The sequence below is a fragment of the Rhipicephalus microplus genome, chromosome 4 (genome assembly GCF_043290135.1).
Source record: "Rhipicephalus microplus isolate Deutch F79 chromosome 4, USDA_Rmic, whole genome shotgun sequence".
In the NCBI taxonomy this organism is placed as follows: Eukaryota; Metazoa; Arthropoda; class Arachnida; order Ixodida; family Ixodidae; genus Rhipicephalus; species Rhipicephalus microplus.
In genome coordinates, this window is record NC_134703.1 from 211,048,640 (window position 1) to 211,062,780 (window position 14,141).

The following is a 14,141-nucleotide window of genomic DNA, read 5'->3' on the forward strand; positions in this document are numbered from 1 at the left end:
GGTATTTATAGGACGACACTGGTAGCAATGGGGAGCTGCTTATACTGTAAGAGGAAGGGTTTAATTTACGTTGGCGTGAGAACCTCATTACTTTACATTTATTAATATAAAGTGTCATATGCCAAGTCGAGCACCAATTATCGATAGCGTCTATGTCCTGTTGAAGCAAAGAAACGTCAGTAGCATTTTTTATTTCGCGGTAAATAACACAGTCATCGGCAAACAGTTTCACAGAAAAAGTCAGATTGCTAGGCAGATCATTATTATATATAAGAAAAAGCAGTGGGCCTAAAACTGAGCCTTGTGGGACGCCTGAAGTGACAGGTAGAGTTGAAGAGTTAAAACCATTACCATGAACAAATTGAGAGCGATCTGTTAGAAAACATTTAATCCACTTAAGAACGTTAGGGTCGATATTCAGTTGGCTTAGTTTGTGAAGAAGCAGGCTGTGGGGAACTTTATCGAATGCCTTACAAAAGTCTATGAATATGCAATCAGCCGCGGAACCATTATCAAGTACAGAATGAAGGTCGTTTGTGAAGGCTACCAACTGCGTTTCACAAGAAAATAATTTTCTAAAGCCATGTTGCTCAGGTGAAAAAAATGAGAATGATTCAAGAAATTTTGCCAAGTGGGAAGCGATGACGTGTTCAAATATTTTACAAGAAATACTCGTTAACGAAATGGGGCGATAGTTCGAAGCAGAATGTTTGTCACCAGATTTATGGAGTGGAATCACTTTACCTATTTTCCAGTCATCTTGAATCTCCCCTGACTGAAGAGACTGATTAAATATTTTGGACAATATTATAGCAGAACAAACCGAGGTGTTTTTGAGCACTTTTGTATTAATGTCATCGGGACCACAACTAGAAGATAATTTTAGGCTCTCAAGAATGCGTAAAATGCCATCAAAATCAAAATGAACAGGGTCCATGGGGAAATCATAATGAGTGTGACAGGCAGAGAGTGACGAATTAGTACAACTGAAAAATGCTTTTGCAAACGTGTCATTCAGAGCGGCGGCACAATCAGCGTTGCTAGTTCGGTTTGACTGCAAATTAACAAGAGAAATTGTCGAATCATCTGTATCCTTAATCAGACTCCAGAATTTTTTAGGGTTTGCGGAAAGAAGTTCAGGTAATGTAATATTCATAAACGTATGTTTTGCTTGCTTTAAAGCTTTCTTATATGTCCACACGACATCCTTAAGTGCTGACCAGTGCTCCTATTTTCGAGACCGCTTTGCTCTGATGAAGAAACACCTTTTTTTTGTTAGCAAGGCGTTTTAATGCACGGCTGAACCATGGAAACTGACGGTTAGTGGTAATGACCTTTTGGGGAATATGATGTTTAATTAAATTGTCAATTGTACTTTTAAACAGGTGCCAGTTTTCAGTGACCGATCTTTCGTCGAAACCAACAAGAAACCCATCCAGAAAAATCATCAGCCCATCTTTAATGGCCGAAAAGTTAGCCTTTCCGTAATCGTAAATAACTTTAGCGTTATTATGGGACAAACGAGTTGGGACATTCAACATTACGTGTATTACGGAGTGATCGCTAAATTTCGGTAAATAGCTGATGTCGGTGACAATGTCGGGAGCTGTTGTTAACAATAGATCAAGTGTGTTAGACGTGGAATCAGTTATTCTTGTTGGCTGAGTGATAACCTGAGTCAAAGAAAACGTTGAACAGAGTGCCACAAAATTTGATGATTTGCATGTTTCTTCACTTGAGATAGCGGGTGACTGCCAGTTAACATCGGGAAAATTGAAGTCACCGAAAAGAAATATCTGCTGATTAGAAAACTTTATGTGAATGGTGTTAAGAGTGTCGTGAAGATCATTACAAAAGCCTAGTGGCGTAGACGGCGGACGATAACATACATAGAGTAGAAACTTCGTGAAGTTAACAGATATTTGGACGCAAGTGAACTCAAGATTTGTTGTGACATTGACTTGTGAGCATTCAAAATTGTGGTTAACAGCAACTAAGACACCACCGCCACGCTTTGAGGAGCGATCGCATCGGAAAATATTGTAGCACTTTTGAGCAGAAAAAATTTCACTGTCCCGTACAGATTCGTTCAACCAAGTCTCAGTTAATACAATAATGTCAGCGGCAGTAGAGTCAGCAGCACAAGAAATAGAATCGTGGTTACGGACTACATTTCGTATGTTAGTGAAAAGAACTGGAATGTTACTTGGCGCCCGCGGCACGTTATGTGGACGGACGGTGAGCTAATTTGTGGATGCAGGTGGAAAGAGAGTTGAATGCGGAGCTTTAGACGCGCTGGGGTTTCTGCATTTTTCTTTTACTTCACCGCTTACCTCGCAATACTCGTAACACTTATTGTTTAAAATGAGTTTGTTATAGCGGAGTTTGAATTTTTCATCTGGCGCTGAGCGTTTCGCAAAGTCTACTAGAATTTTACGGGCATGTCGGGTAGCTGGCGAGAAGTCTTCACTAATTGTGATGTCTGATTCTTTAAGTTTGGTTTTAGCGCTGAGTACTTTTTCTTTTGTTTTGTAATTTGCAAACTTTACTATTATTGGTCGAGCTTAAAAGGTTGTCCCTTCTCACTCTATCTTCCAGGTCTGACAAACGTACTTTTAACAAAGTATTTTCGTTCTGAAGTGTGCCAATAGATTCTTTTACGGTAGTTATGTCTTCAGCATGCCCTTCCAGAACTTCAAACCTGTTTTCCATGGAGCTTAACCTTTCAGATATGTTTGTGACCGTCGCGTTCAGTTCAGCGTGTTTTGACGTTAAGCTTCCGGTGGAATCGAGTATGCGCGTCTGACCATCCTCGATCAGCTTTGAACGGGCTGTGAGGTCCCTCAGCATTGTTATAACAACATCGGTCGTAGGCTCCGGTGGTACTTCGGACACCTGCGGGCCTACTAAACCCTGTCGAGGTTTGGTAGGCCCTGGGCTAAGCGCCACATCCCCCGACAGTAACAGTTTCAACACATCAATGCACTCATTTACATGTTGTAAGAGCACTTTCGGGCATGGGAATACAACAAGAAAAGCGTTATTGGAGCGCTTAGAAGGAGCTTCACAAACCTGTAACAAACAGAGACGAAAAATATTCGTTAGCCACATCGTAGCGTTGCTCCCATGCCCACTAAAGTGGCACGGCTGGCCCGATGCGCTTATATCAGGCGACGTTGCTGACGTAATGGAAGATGTCCAGGTTGATCTAGGGGGAGCCACAGGGACTTGCGTCAGGGTGGTCTCCCACGGCATGTCGGAGCGTGCGTCATGTAGCGCTGGTTCGGAGACGATCGGCGTTGAACGATAAGCGTCACCGGGAAGCCACTCGGGCAAACCGACAGCGCATACGTCGACAACGAACGGCAGCTGTAACAGGCAGAGACGAAAAATATTCGTGAGCCGCATCGTAGCGTTGCTCCCATACCCACTCAACAGTAATTATGGCAACAGTAGAGTCGAAAAGAGTTCATACTAGTGGATTTTCACATAAACAAGTAGGGGAAGAACTACTATAACTAATCTTGAGATCCAGTAAGCTTTCAGGTTTTTAGACTGGCTGACGAAGCAGGAAAAAAGCTTTTTGAGTAACGTGTGCGAGCACAGGCTTCCTGAGTTGTCCTGTAATGATGTTTTAAAAAAAAGAACTAATTGAGAAGGTACCGTCAAACTGAAAAACAATCATGCATCAGCTTTCTTTCAATTACACTGCAGGGTAAACAAATCCTTCACTTTTGTGTACAACTAGTTTTTTTATTTTTGGTATTGCTGGTCCATTTTGCGTATTGCCGTGTGGATGTAGTACATATCTGTTTTGTAATTTTGAATAAACTTCAGCCACATATTGGCACTTGTGTTCCTGTGGCTCATTTATTTTTATTCTTCTTTGTTGTAATGTTTCAATATCATGAATACATACCAACTTAATCTGTCAGTCATATTCAAGCTTTCTAGCTCCCAAAGTTGTTTTACTAAACCATGTCAGTGTTATGACCAAGCATGCCTCTCAAAATGTTTGGAGGACCGTTTGATGTACGACAGAGTTCACAGCATTCATCACATTCGTTACGTGAATATTGCTTTTTGCTTTTCGGGGGCAAATGCACGCCCTTAATCTTTAATTTTTTCAAATGCGGCTTTACAAGCTTCAGTGCTTCTATGATAAAAATGAGTTAGAAAAGACAAAGAGCTTGTTGATCTACAAATGAAACAAAGCTCGCAGCTCGCGATGCAAGACCACACCGTCTTTCAATCCCACTGATTAAAATTCAGGTATTTAGAATAGTGCCTCAACCTTTTTAAGTGAGGTCTGGGTACAGGGGTCAAGCTCACAGCAAACATGAAGTTACAATTTATGTTTCATAGCACTTGAGCGTAAGTACCACGCAATAAAAAATAAAATTACATTCTCACTTTTCATTTGTGGCACTCGAGAACTGGTACATTTGTAAACCCATGCAAAACATTGATTTACTGAATCATATGATAACATTACAGCTGTTATTCAATAATTTTTGTAGCCATCATAACTCAGGTGTCACAAATTCAATGGGGCATTTTTTTCGCACATAAATTATTATTTCAGATATAACAAATGCATAAAACACAGAAAAATATTTTCACTTTGCCTGATGAAATGATACTGGTGAAAGCTTTATTAGGTAGATGAACTTGACAACCAGTTAGCACGCAATTTTAATCACGGCATTGTGGGGAATGTTTATTGATGTTATGTAAGCGGGATATTTTTGCTGTTTAAGGCCATTTGTGCACTGATGATGACTTCTGCATAGGAGGAGGAAATAACTTTATTAAAGAAAAAAAAGCGGCAAGATGTGGAAGAATCGTCTCCTTCCCCTAAGTGGCAGTCATGAGTCCTTGAGCTCTGGTGGCATCTTCAGCTTGCCGAGGACGTCGAGTTGCGCTTCTGGGTCTGCGCTTAGCAGTGCGGTCTCCCACTGCTCTCCATTGCTGTATTTTTTATATTGCCCTGTCACTGAGGGGCAAGCACACACTATATGATTAAAATCCGCCCTTTTATTACAGAACTTACACAAATCTGAGTATATCTCTGGGTAGATGTAGTGAAAAGTTACCGGGTTCGGGAACTTGTCGGTTTGTAAGAGGCGCCATGCCGTCGCTTGCTGCTTGTTGAGCGAGGTATATGCCGGGGGGGGGGGAGGAATCGGACCCTTCCTAGCCTGTAGTGTTTCGTGATCTCTTCATAACTAATCATGTGGTCCCTCTCAACCCCCGGACTTCACGCTGCGCCTGTTCGGCCGGCCAGTTCTCGAGCCAGGTCGTGCGCGATTTCGTTTCCGGAGAGGGAGGAGTGAGCAGGTGCCCATACAATATGAACTACCCGCTCGTCGCAAAAGTTTGCCAGAATTCTTAGCGCTTCCGGTGAGATCCTTCTTTTGGCATAATTTTTAACAGTGGTTTTGGAGTCGCTGATCACGACTTCGGCTTTTGTGGAGGCTATTGCTAGTGCTATAGCCGCCGCCTCTGCCACTTCTGCCCTATCTGTACGTACACTGCCACTGACGTTGGAATCCCTTCGAATATTTCTTTCTACGATTACCATGCTTCGGCCATTCTTGCATTCTGCTGCATCTACATAGACCACGTCCCGGGCGTTGCCGAACTTTTTATGTAGGCTTTTCGCCCTTTTTATCCTTCTAGCGTGGTGATGCTCAGGATGCATATTTCTAGGTAATGGAGGCACCATGATATGCCCCCTTGCCTCCCGCGGAATGCCCTTATTTACCCCATGTTGCACATTGCACGTGACGCCAATTGTGTCCAAAATATGCCTGCCCATAGGGCTCTGGGTTAACCGATCATACTGTGCTATCGTGTGGGCCTCTATTAGCTCTGCGAGCGTGTTATGTAGCCCTAGAGCCAAGAACTTGTCATTCGACGTATTTAACGGTAGACCTATTGCTTGTTTATATGCTTTCCTAATTATGCAATCTATTTTCGTGTAGTTTAGGATATGGGGCAACGTACATGATGCGGCTGACTACAAAAGCCTGGACTAAGCGAACTAAGTTGTGTTCCTTCATACCATAGTTTTTGTTGGCTATTCGTTTGATCAGCCTGCTTGTTTGGTAGACGCTGTTCTCTAATAACCTAATAGTTTCTCCATTGTGCCCATTCTCAGATAGGCGCAGGCCGTCAAGTCGTACGTTCGCTACCATGTGTATTTTACTTCGCCCTTCAAAAATCGTTATGTCTGGCCTTTTCTGTATGCTTTTGCGTCCCCTAAATGTGGGCTTATAAATGAGCGATTCTGACTTTTCGGTAGAACATTTTAGCCCCTTACCTTCTACATATCTCTCTACAGTATCAACAGCTTCTTGTAATATGTTTTCAATGTCGCCGTCACTCCCATCCGTCACCCAGAGGGTGATGTCGTCTGCGTATATGCTATGTCTGAGGCCCTCAATCTGGTCAAGTTTTGTGGGTAGGCCAATCATCGCCACATTAAATAACAGGGGAGAGAGCAGCGAACCCTGTGGCGTCGCCCTACTGCCCAATTCAATCTCTTCAGACCTTGCCTCTCCGACCGCAATTCTTGGAGTGCGGTCGGATAGGAAGTCTCTCACATATGCGTAGGTGCGCTGTCCTATCCCCAGTCCCTGAAGATTCTCTAATATGGCTCTGTGTGTGATGGTATCGAAGGCCTTAGTGAGATCAAGGCCGAGGATAGCCTTAGAGTCTAAAGATCTGGTCCCCACGTCGAGTATTTGATGCTTAATCTGTAACATGATGTCCTGCGTTGACAGTTTAGGTTTGAAACCAATCATGGTATGTGGGAATGGTCCGTTCTCCTCCATGTAGGTAGTGGGACGCGTAAGGATGACGTGCTCCATGAGTTTCCCTATACAAGTAGTCAGTGAAATTGGTCTAAGGTTATCCAGCTGGGCTTTCTTTCCCGGCTTCGGAATCATGATAACCTGAGCAGTCTTCCATTGACGTGGGATAGTCCCACTCTTCCAACACTTATTCATGTACTCAGTGAGCGCTTTAATGGATTCCTCATCCAAGTTCCTGGGCGTCTTACTAGTTCTTTTATCAGGTCCCGGAGCAGACCTCGGGTTTAGTCGAGCGAGCTCGAATCTAACCTCGGCCTCCGTTATATCAGCATCGAGTATAAGGTTGTCCTGCCCTCTGTAACCGGAAAGTAGTTTTTTTGTTTATTTTTTATTTATTTATTTAGAAATACTGCAGGCCTTAATAGGCCCAGGCAGGAGGGGAAAAGTACGAACAAAAGTACAAAGTCTGCAAATATCAAGAAATATACAAGTAGGATCTATACTTACAAAGTAGTAGGATCTATACTATACAAAGCAACAACAAGGTGAATCTACTAACAAGTAAATGAGCACTAAGATAAATGTGATACAAAGAAAAATAATATACAATATGAGAAGATAAACAATACAGAACTATCTAATCAAAGTACAAAGGAGTTAGTAAAATACTGGATCACTGTATTGAAAGAGGAAGGGCTCTGTTGCGTCTGCGAAGTACTTTTTTCGTAGCTCGTAGAAGAGCACCTCCTCTGTTCCTACATATTTATGTATTACGTGTTGCAGCTTATGCCTCTGCGCAGTCTTTGGACTTTGCGGGTCTAGGAGACTTCGAAGAATGTTCTAAGTCTTTGACATCTTCATTTCTCTATCCATCAAGTTACACGTGGCTTCCCACTGTTGTTCCGTCAGCCAATACGCATGGAGCTCTATCTCCTTGTCTAATACAGCTACCTTCTTTTTTAAATTACGATTGTATTTTTGTCTTTTCCAGTGCTTTTGGATGCTAGTCCTTGCCCCCCACAGATGGAACAGTTGGCTGCCCATCTCCGCCATTTCCGCTTCTTCCGCAACAATTTTAGTGGCTTTCTTGACACTCTGTAGGAGCTTCTCTTCCCATTTTTCTATATCTACTTTGGTATCATCCAAATCCTCTTCTCGAATCTTGCGGAAATAGTCCCACTCTACAAGTGCCAGTTTTCTGCCTTGCTTTTTTTGAGGGCCTGCATGCACCGTTGTAACTATAATATCATGATCGCTGCCAAAGTTCTGCTGTGTGTTTACCCATCGCAAGTCTTCTACGTTCTTCATAAAGTTAAGTGCTGTGTTGTGTCATTACTAACGCTGTTGCCTATTCTTGTGGGCTACTCAGGATTCATTATCAGCGTAAGGCGCTCGTGTTCAGCGTCTGCCCATAAGTTGCGTCCTTTTATATTCTCAACAGTGTATTCTCAAGCAGCGTGCGGTGCATTCAAGTCGCCGACTATGATCAGAGCCTGTCTTTCCGCTATGCTCAAGGCTTTGTGAAAAAGTGGACCAAACTTGAGTTTCTGTCACGGTGGGCTACAAATGGTAAGCACGAAGAGGCTTCCCTCTTTCTTACGGGATGGTATTATTTCTATAAGGACGTGGTCTATGCTGTGCACTTCAGTATCATGCTCTACCTCGTGAGCTTTCTATGCACCAGAGTTGTGACAGTCGCCTTCTCACCAGAAGTACTATACGACTTGTACCCTGATAACTTTGCCGTCCCCCAGTCTCCTGCAGGGCGATGACATCTGGCGCCTCCCTGTTTATCACGAATCGCTGCAGGTTCCCTCGTTTCCTACAATACCCACGGCAATTCCACTGCCAAATAATGTGCTGGTTACGTGGCGCCATGCTTCTTTATGTGATCCTCCTTGGTGGTCTTGCTAGTTTCTACTGTGGGTGTTCTGTTATACGGTTTTACTTTACTGGCCCCGCACGAGACTACCTAATGTCTTTCAGCGTGCTCTCTATCGTTAATTCCCTGTGCTCGAGTCCATCAAATCTCTGCTTTATTTCAATATGCATGCAAGTAATTTGGTTTTGTATTTCATCAAACATTTCTTTGAACAATCCCTTAACCTCGCTAATCGAAAAATTACCGGCTTTTTCTGCCTCTTCCTGCATCCTCCTTTTCAGTGGCGGTGACTCCCCAATCGTTTTCGAGGGAACTGATATTGAGGCTCGAATAAGCGGGGGTATTTTGCTAACAGAGGGAGTGTTAGACGTTGCACCCGCGTTGCAATGCACACCTCCTGAAGCTTCGCATTTTCTTTTTTTATTTGCTTAATCTCTTGCTTAAGCGTTAGGTTCTCTCTAGTGATTTGTTCTAACATTTTTTTTTATTCTGCATCATTTCATTCTCTAAGGCGGACCCTATAACATTACTCGGAGAAGCAGTACCAGAGACCACACTTGCAAAGCACACCTGCGTACGGCCGCTTCTTCGAGTGGCTCTAGAGTGGGACCTTGGCCTTGATCTTGATCTCGGTTTGGAGTGGGACCTAGACTGCTTTAGACTCTTTCCCCCAGTAAGCTTTAGGAAGGATGCGAAGTGGTCTCTTGCGTGGCCGTTCGCACTGTTCTGCCTGTTATTGACCTTGCCCGACTGCTGGCTGGTTGTTGTGTTGTGGTCCTCATACGCTGACTTCCATACGCTGACTTCCTTGTACTGGTAGCAGGCTTCAGCGCACGCTGCCCGTGCTTCCTACTCGTCTCGCTTGGTCCGTTCCCAGCGACGCCTCCTAACCAGGTACAGTATCTAGTATCTTGCCCTACATCACTTGTCTTCAGTGGGGTGATCTTTGCCACATAACTTGCATTCAACTTCACAACGGTGATCTTGCGCTGGATTACCGCTTCCCCATCCCCTGTACACCTTGTCGTTGGGGTAGGGACACACATCTGCTCTATGTCCAAGTCTCCCACAACCGCAGCAGACCTCGAGGTGTTTTCTGTATAGCTTGCGCTTAACGAGCATTGCTCCATACCTCACATATCTCGAAACGGTAAACCCCTAAAACAGCACAATAATATTGTGCGTGTTTCCCATTCTTTTTGCATGAAGGATTCCTGGGTTACGTGTAGTGACCAAGTTGCTAATTATGTCTTCTGGGCTCTCTTCCTTGGACACCCCTCGTATAAGCCCCTTTGACGTGTTCTCCGGGGCTGCCCTGTACGCGCAGGTCTCAAATTCCTGCTGACCTATTCGTAGTTTGGTAATGGCTTCATACTGCCGGGCTCGATCCTGAGACGGTGTACTGATGACGAGTATGTTTTGCGTGTTGTTGATGCACATACTGCCTTCAACAGCCGCATCCCGGCCGACCCCCGCAATGTTGCGCAGGCAACAATATATGATGCGATCCATCCTGTATTCTGAGACATTAAGCCCACCACGCGGACGCACTATGGCCTTATAGTCTTCCGTCGGCAGATTAGGCAGTCGACTCGCCTTGATGATTTGTCGAGCGTTTCGCTCATTCTTCCATTTGTTTCCTGGCGCCTTTTCTGGGAAGGGCGTCTCTCGCTGCGTATTTCCCGCTGAGCCGGGCTCCCGGTCGACCTGCGTCTTGGCGCTTTTTCGCACTTCGCACCAGCCTGACCCTTTTTCAAACTCTTCTGGTGGCAAGTCTTCTCCATCCACAGTTACGACCTCTATTTTGGCATAAATCGAGCCTTCGAAGAGGAACGGGGGGCTCCGAACAGCTCCGACGGCGCGTTCGGCCGAGCTCTCCACACCACCGCAACGGTGGAGACACTAGCGTCCAGTTCGCGTTCGCTGAGCTTAGCTGCCGCGTCGACGTGGCGACCCAGAAATCACGGTTGTTGCACCAAAAAAAATGCAGCCCACCTGTGAAAACTTGGTGTCCAGAAGATCTCCAGAACTTCCGTCGTCTACTGGTGTGAAAAATGATGCTAGGAACTTCGATACCGTGCCGATAATCATAAAAGAGAGAGAGAGAGAGAGATAAATAGAGAGGAAAGGCATGGAGGTTAACCAAGCTTGACTCGGTTGGCTACCCTACACTTGGGGTGGGGGAAAAGGAGAATAATAGAACAGAAAGAGATAGAAAAAAAGAGGACTAAGAAAGAGAAGCATGAATAGTCAGCTCGAGACTAAACAGCACGGTCTCGCACAGTTATTTCACAAGCGGTGGTGAAGTCTGGTGGTCCTTAAAAAGTACAAGAGGGCTTTCGTGGCTTTGCGCGTATGGGAAGACGTCGGCCAAAGTCCCAGGATTTTTCCTTCTGTAAGCGGCCGTGAATCCAGCTCACAGAGCTTGGCTTCCATAATACGTCGTTCGGTCCGGTATGCTGGGCAATGACATAGAATGTGCTATTATAGAAGAACTGCGGAGCGGGTACGACATGCGTCTGCACTCCATGGCCCCCAAGCGGTGACCCTCTTCTGCATAGGAAATGAATTATTTGTCTTGTTTTCATAAAACTTCAATAAGAGTTTTTGAGAGAAAGGTTTTTTAAAGTTGGCAGCATGACACCAATGAGGGATGGTTAGTCCATATCATTTCATTATGCATGCGTGTACAAGAGTGTAGTTCACTGCTACCATATGTGCCTTCCAATGCGCTGTCACACAGCTATATAGGTAAATGCTTTTTTATGATGTAACATAGAGGAGATGTGTAGTCACTGGCAGGAAGGTGGGCTTCGTGTCGATAATAGTAAAAGATTATGGTCACTGGGTAGACCAACAGTCACGCCTAAAGAAACTTTTACAGTGTTGCAACCAATGTCTGCCTTGAATGTCACGCATATACGTTTCGTTAATTTCATTGCTCATTGGGAGGTAGGGCTTGGTGGAATACTGTCAGTCCATATTGGCTTTCTCTATCTGTCGGGACCAAGGATGACATGAGTGATGCAGCCAGCAACTACAAAAGCAAAAGAAACAGTGCGTGACCTAGAAATGTCTGGAGTAAGAATACATTCCACCCAAGCCTGAACCATGCAATCAACACAAGTCTACAAGTTTGTCCTTTGTAATGCAGCAGTATAGTGAATGGCACGATAAGATCCTCAGAAACGACGCTGAATCAAGTGGTTGGGCCTGCAAACATACCCAGCAATGTCAGAATGTGATTTAATCTTGAAGTGCTGTAAAGCATTCGACACAGGTGGTACATAAACCCACGTGATGCCGTACACCTTACGTTATCTGCCAGGGGAAGCCTTTGGATTTGGGTCTGAAAGACAGTCTAGTAATATGCCTAATTGTGCTTGCATGTGGGCAAATATGATCAGTTCTTGGGTCACAGCATGTGTTGAAGCTAATATGTTTCCTCTTACTGGCAAATGACCCTGCACCACCGAAAGTCTAGCAGCGTCGACGCTTTTAATTCTTGCAGATGGCTGAATTTGTTGTCATGTCAATGAGTCGCCAATTTTTAGGGTGTTTATTTTTTTGGGACAGGTGAACAGGTTGTTTGGGCTATGTGACAGGGCATCAATGACAATGTTGACAGCTCCTATGATATGTTTCGGATATGTTCGACATCTGCTACAGTTCATGAAAATATGGATGCGACGATTGTAACTGAGGGAGTGTAACATGTACCGATAAGAGATGTACTCACATACTCTATGACGAATAAATTACGTAATTTCTTTCATGTAATAATGTATTGACATAAGCACTTACCATTTATGCCCACTTGTAAGCAAAATTAGGTATAATCACAATTAAAGAGTCTTTCACATACACCCAAGTACACGGGAAATCCGAAGGCTTTCCCAGGCAAACAACATGATGTTTAGTATAGCATCAGGTGGATGTACATACCACCTGAGTAGATTTCTTTGCAGCTCTTCAAGATTCAGTCGCATTTTCACATTGCTGGATATGTTCACAGGGCCAACCACACAATACAGTGACAGTTTTGAGCATCTATTGGCTTCAGTCTCCACGAAAAAATGCTGTGATGCTGCTCAGATAGGGGGCATAAGTTTTCAGGACATGTCAGAGAACTGATTGGCCGCCATATGTACTCCTTTGACGAGTCGGTGATCTGGCACAAATTGCATTCAAGATGTCGTACGTTGATGTATAGTGTAACTCTCATTGGATATTCAGGCAGTAGCATATACTGTCGCGCAAGCATCTGTTGATCCCCAAAAGTTTTTATGGGAGTTCTTGGTCTAAGGGAGCTCAATATAGTAGCATTTATGTGTATCAATAACACGAAGTGGAGGGAATATGTATAATGGCCTGGCAAAATGGTACAAAATGTTAGTATAGTACGTAGTTCACAAAAATAAGACAAAGCAGCTTGCAGGGCTTATCAGCATCTTGTATTCGGAGATGAGAAGCTCTCAATACCTATAAAGCTGTCTGGGTAGAGCTGAATACTGGATGCGGAGAACACGAGAATAAGACAGGTGAGCTTTTGGACACCAAATGCACACCTTCTTATGCTGAAAAATGTGCCTTGTTCAGATGTTGGATTACAGAATTCAGATGCCAACTGTGCTAATCTGATGAACTCACGATGAGTAGGTTGTCGAGGCAAGACAGAATTCAAGGGTGGGGAAAATGCTTAAATGTATTTCTGGAATTCGTCACGCCGCATGGCATATATAGAACATCAGACACGATGAACGGTGTCACTATCGGTATTCTATTTGAAATGTACACATCTTCTTAAAGAATTTGATGGTTGAAATACATGAGGCCAATTTCGGAGGAAGTCTGCATCATATATCTGACATCATATACGAATGTGAAGTGCTGGGTTGAAACAGCTAAGCTCAGTTGACTGTTGGTGCTATGCCGTCAGCATCCTGATTTAGACTTCAGTACCATTCGCAGAACGCAGTAACACCAAGACACAGCACACATTGGGCTGAGTGAAGTCGGCAACATCTGTAAATATATGCGTAATTTCGTAAGGCTGCCTCCAAAATAATTTTCAATTGCAGCCCGATTGAGATAGTGCTTCTAATATAATTTATGTAGTACATCGATTTCATGGTTGAGTTGCCATATGCAGAATTATTTCTTCTTTGTTGCTCTGTCATCAGAGCCCTCAGACTAGAGTTCTTTCTCAAAGAACCATCTCATACTGCTGTGGTGGCTCCGCGGTTTAATATGAAACAGTGATAATGCAGTGTGCTATAATATCGTTGCAACGAAAAGAAGTAGGTACAATTGCTATGCCTTAAAACACAAGTAAAAATTTGACCAATCGCTTTGCACCGATGCAGAGCTTTCCTTAGTGGTTGAGCGGTCAAAGATGTTAAAAATTAGCGCTCGTGTTGTGCACACTCTACCATTGTCCT

At 43.9% G+C, this 14,141-nt stretch overlaps 1 protein-coding gene across 1 annotated transcript in view; it reads left to right on the forward strand.

The window, feature by feature from the left end:
• Nucleotides 1-14,141, forward strand: part of LOC142814100 (uncharacterized) — a 55,498-nt gene that overhangs the window by 14,343 nt on the left and 27,014 nt on the right. The window contains exon 2 of the mRNA XM_075892039.1: nt 8,260-8,387. Coding sequence (XP_075748154.1) covers nt 8,385-8,387 — 3 coding nt within the window. The 5' untranslated portion in view covers nt 8,260-8,384. The remainder of the gene's footprint in view (nt 1-8,259; nt 8,388-14,141) is intronic.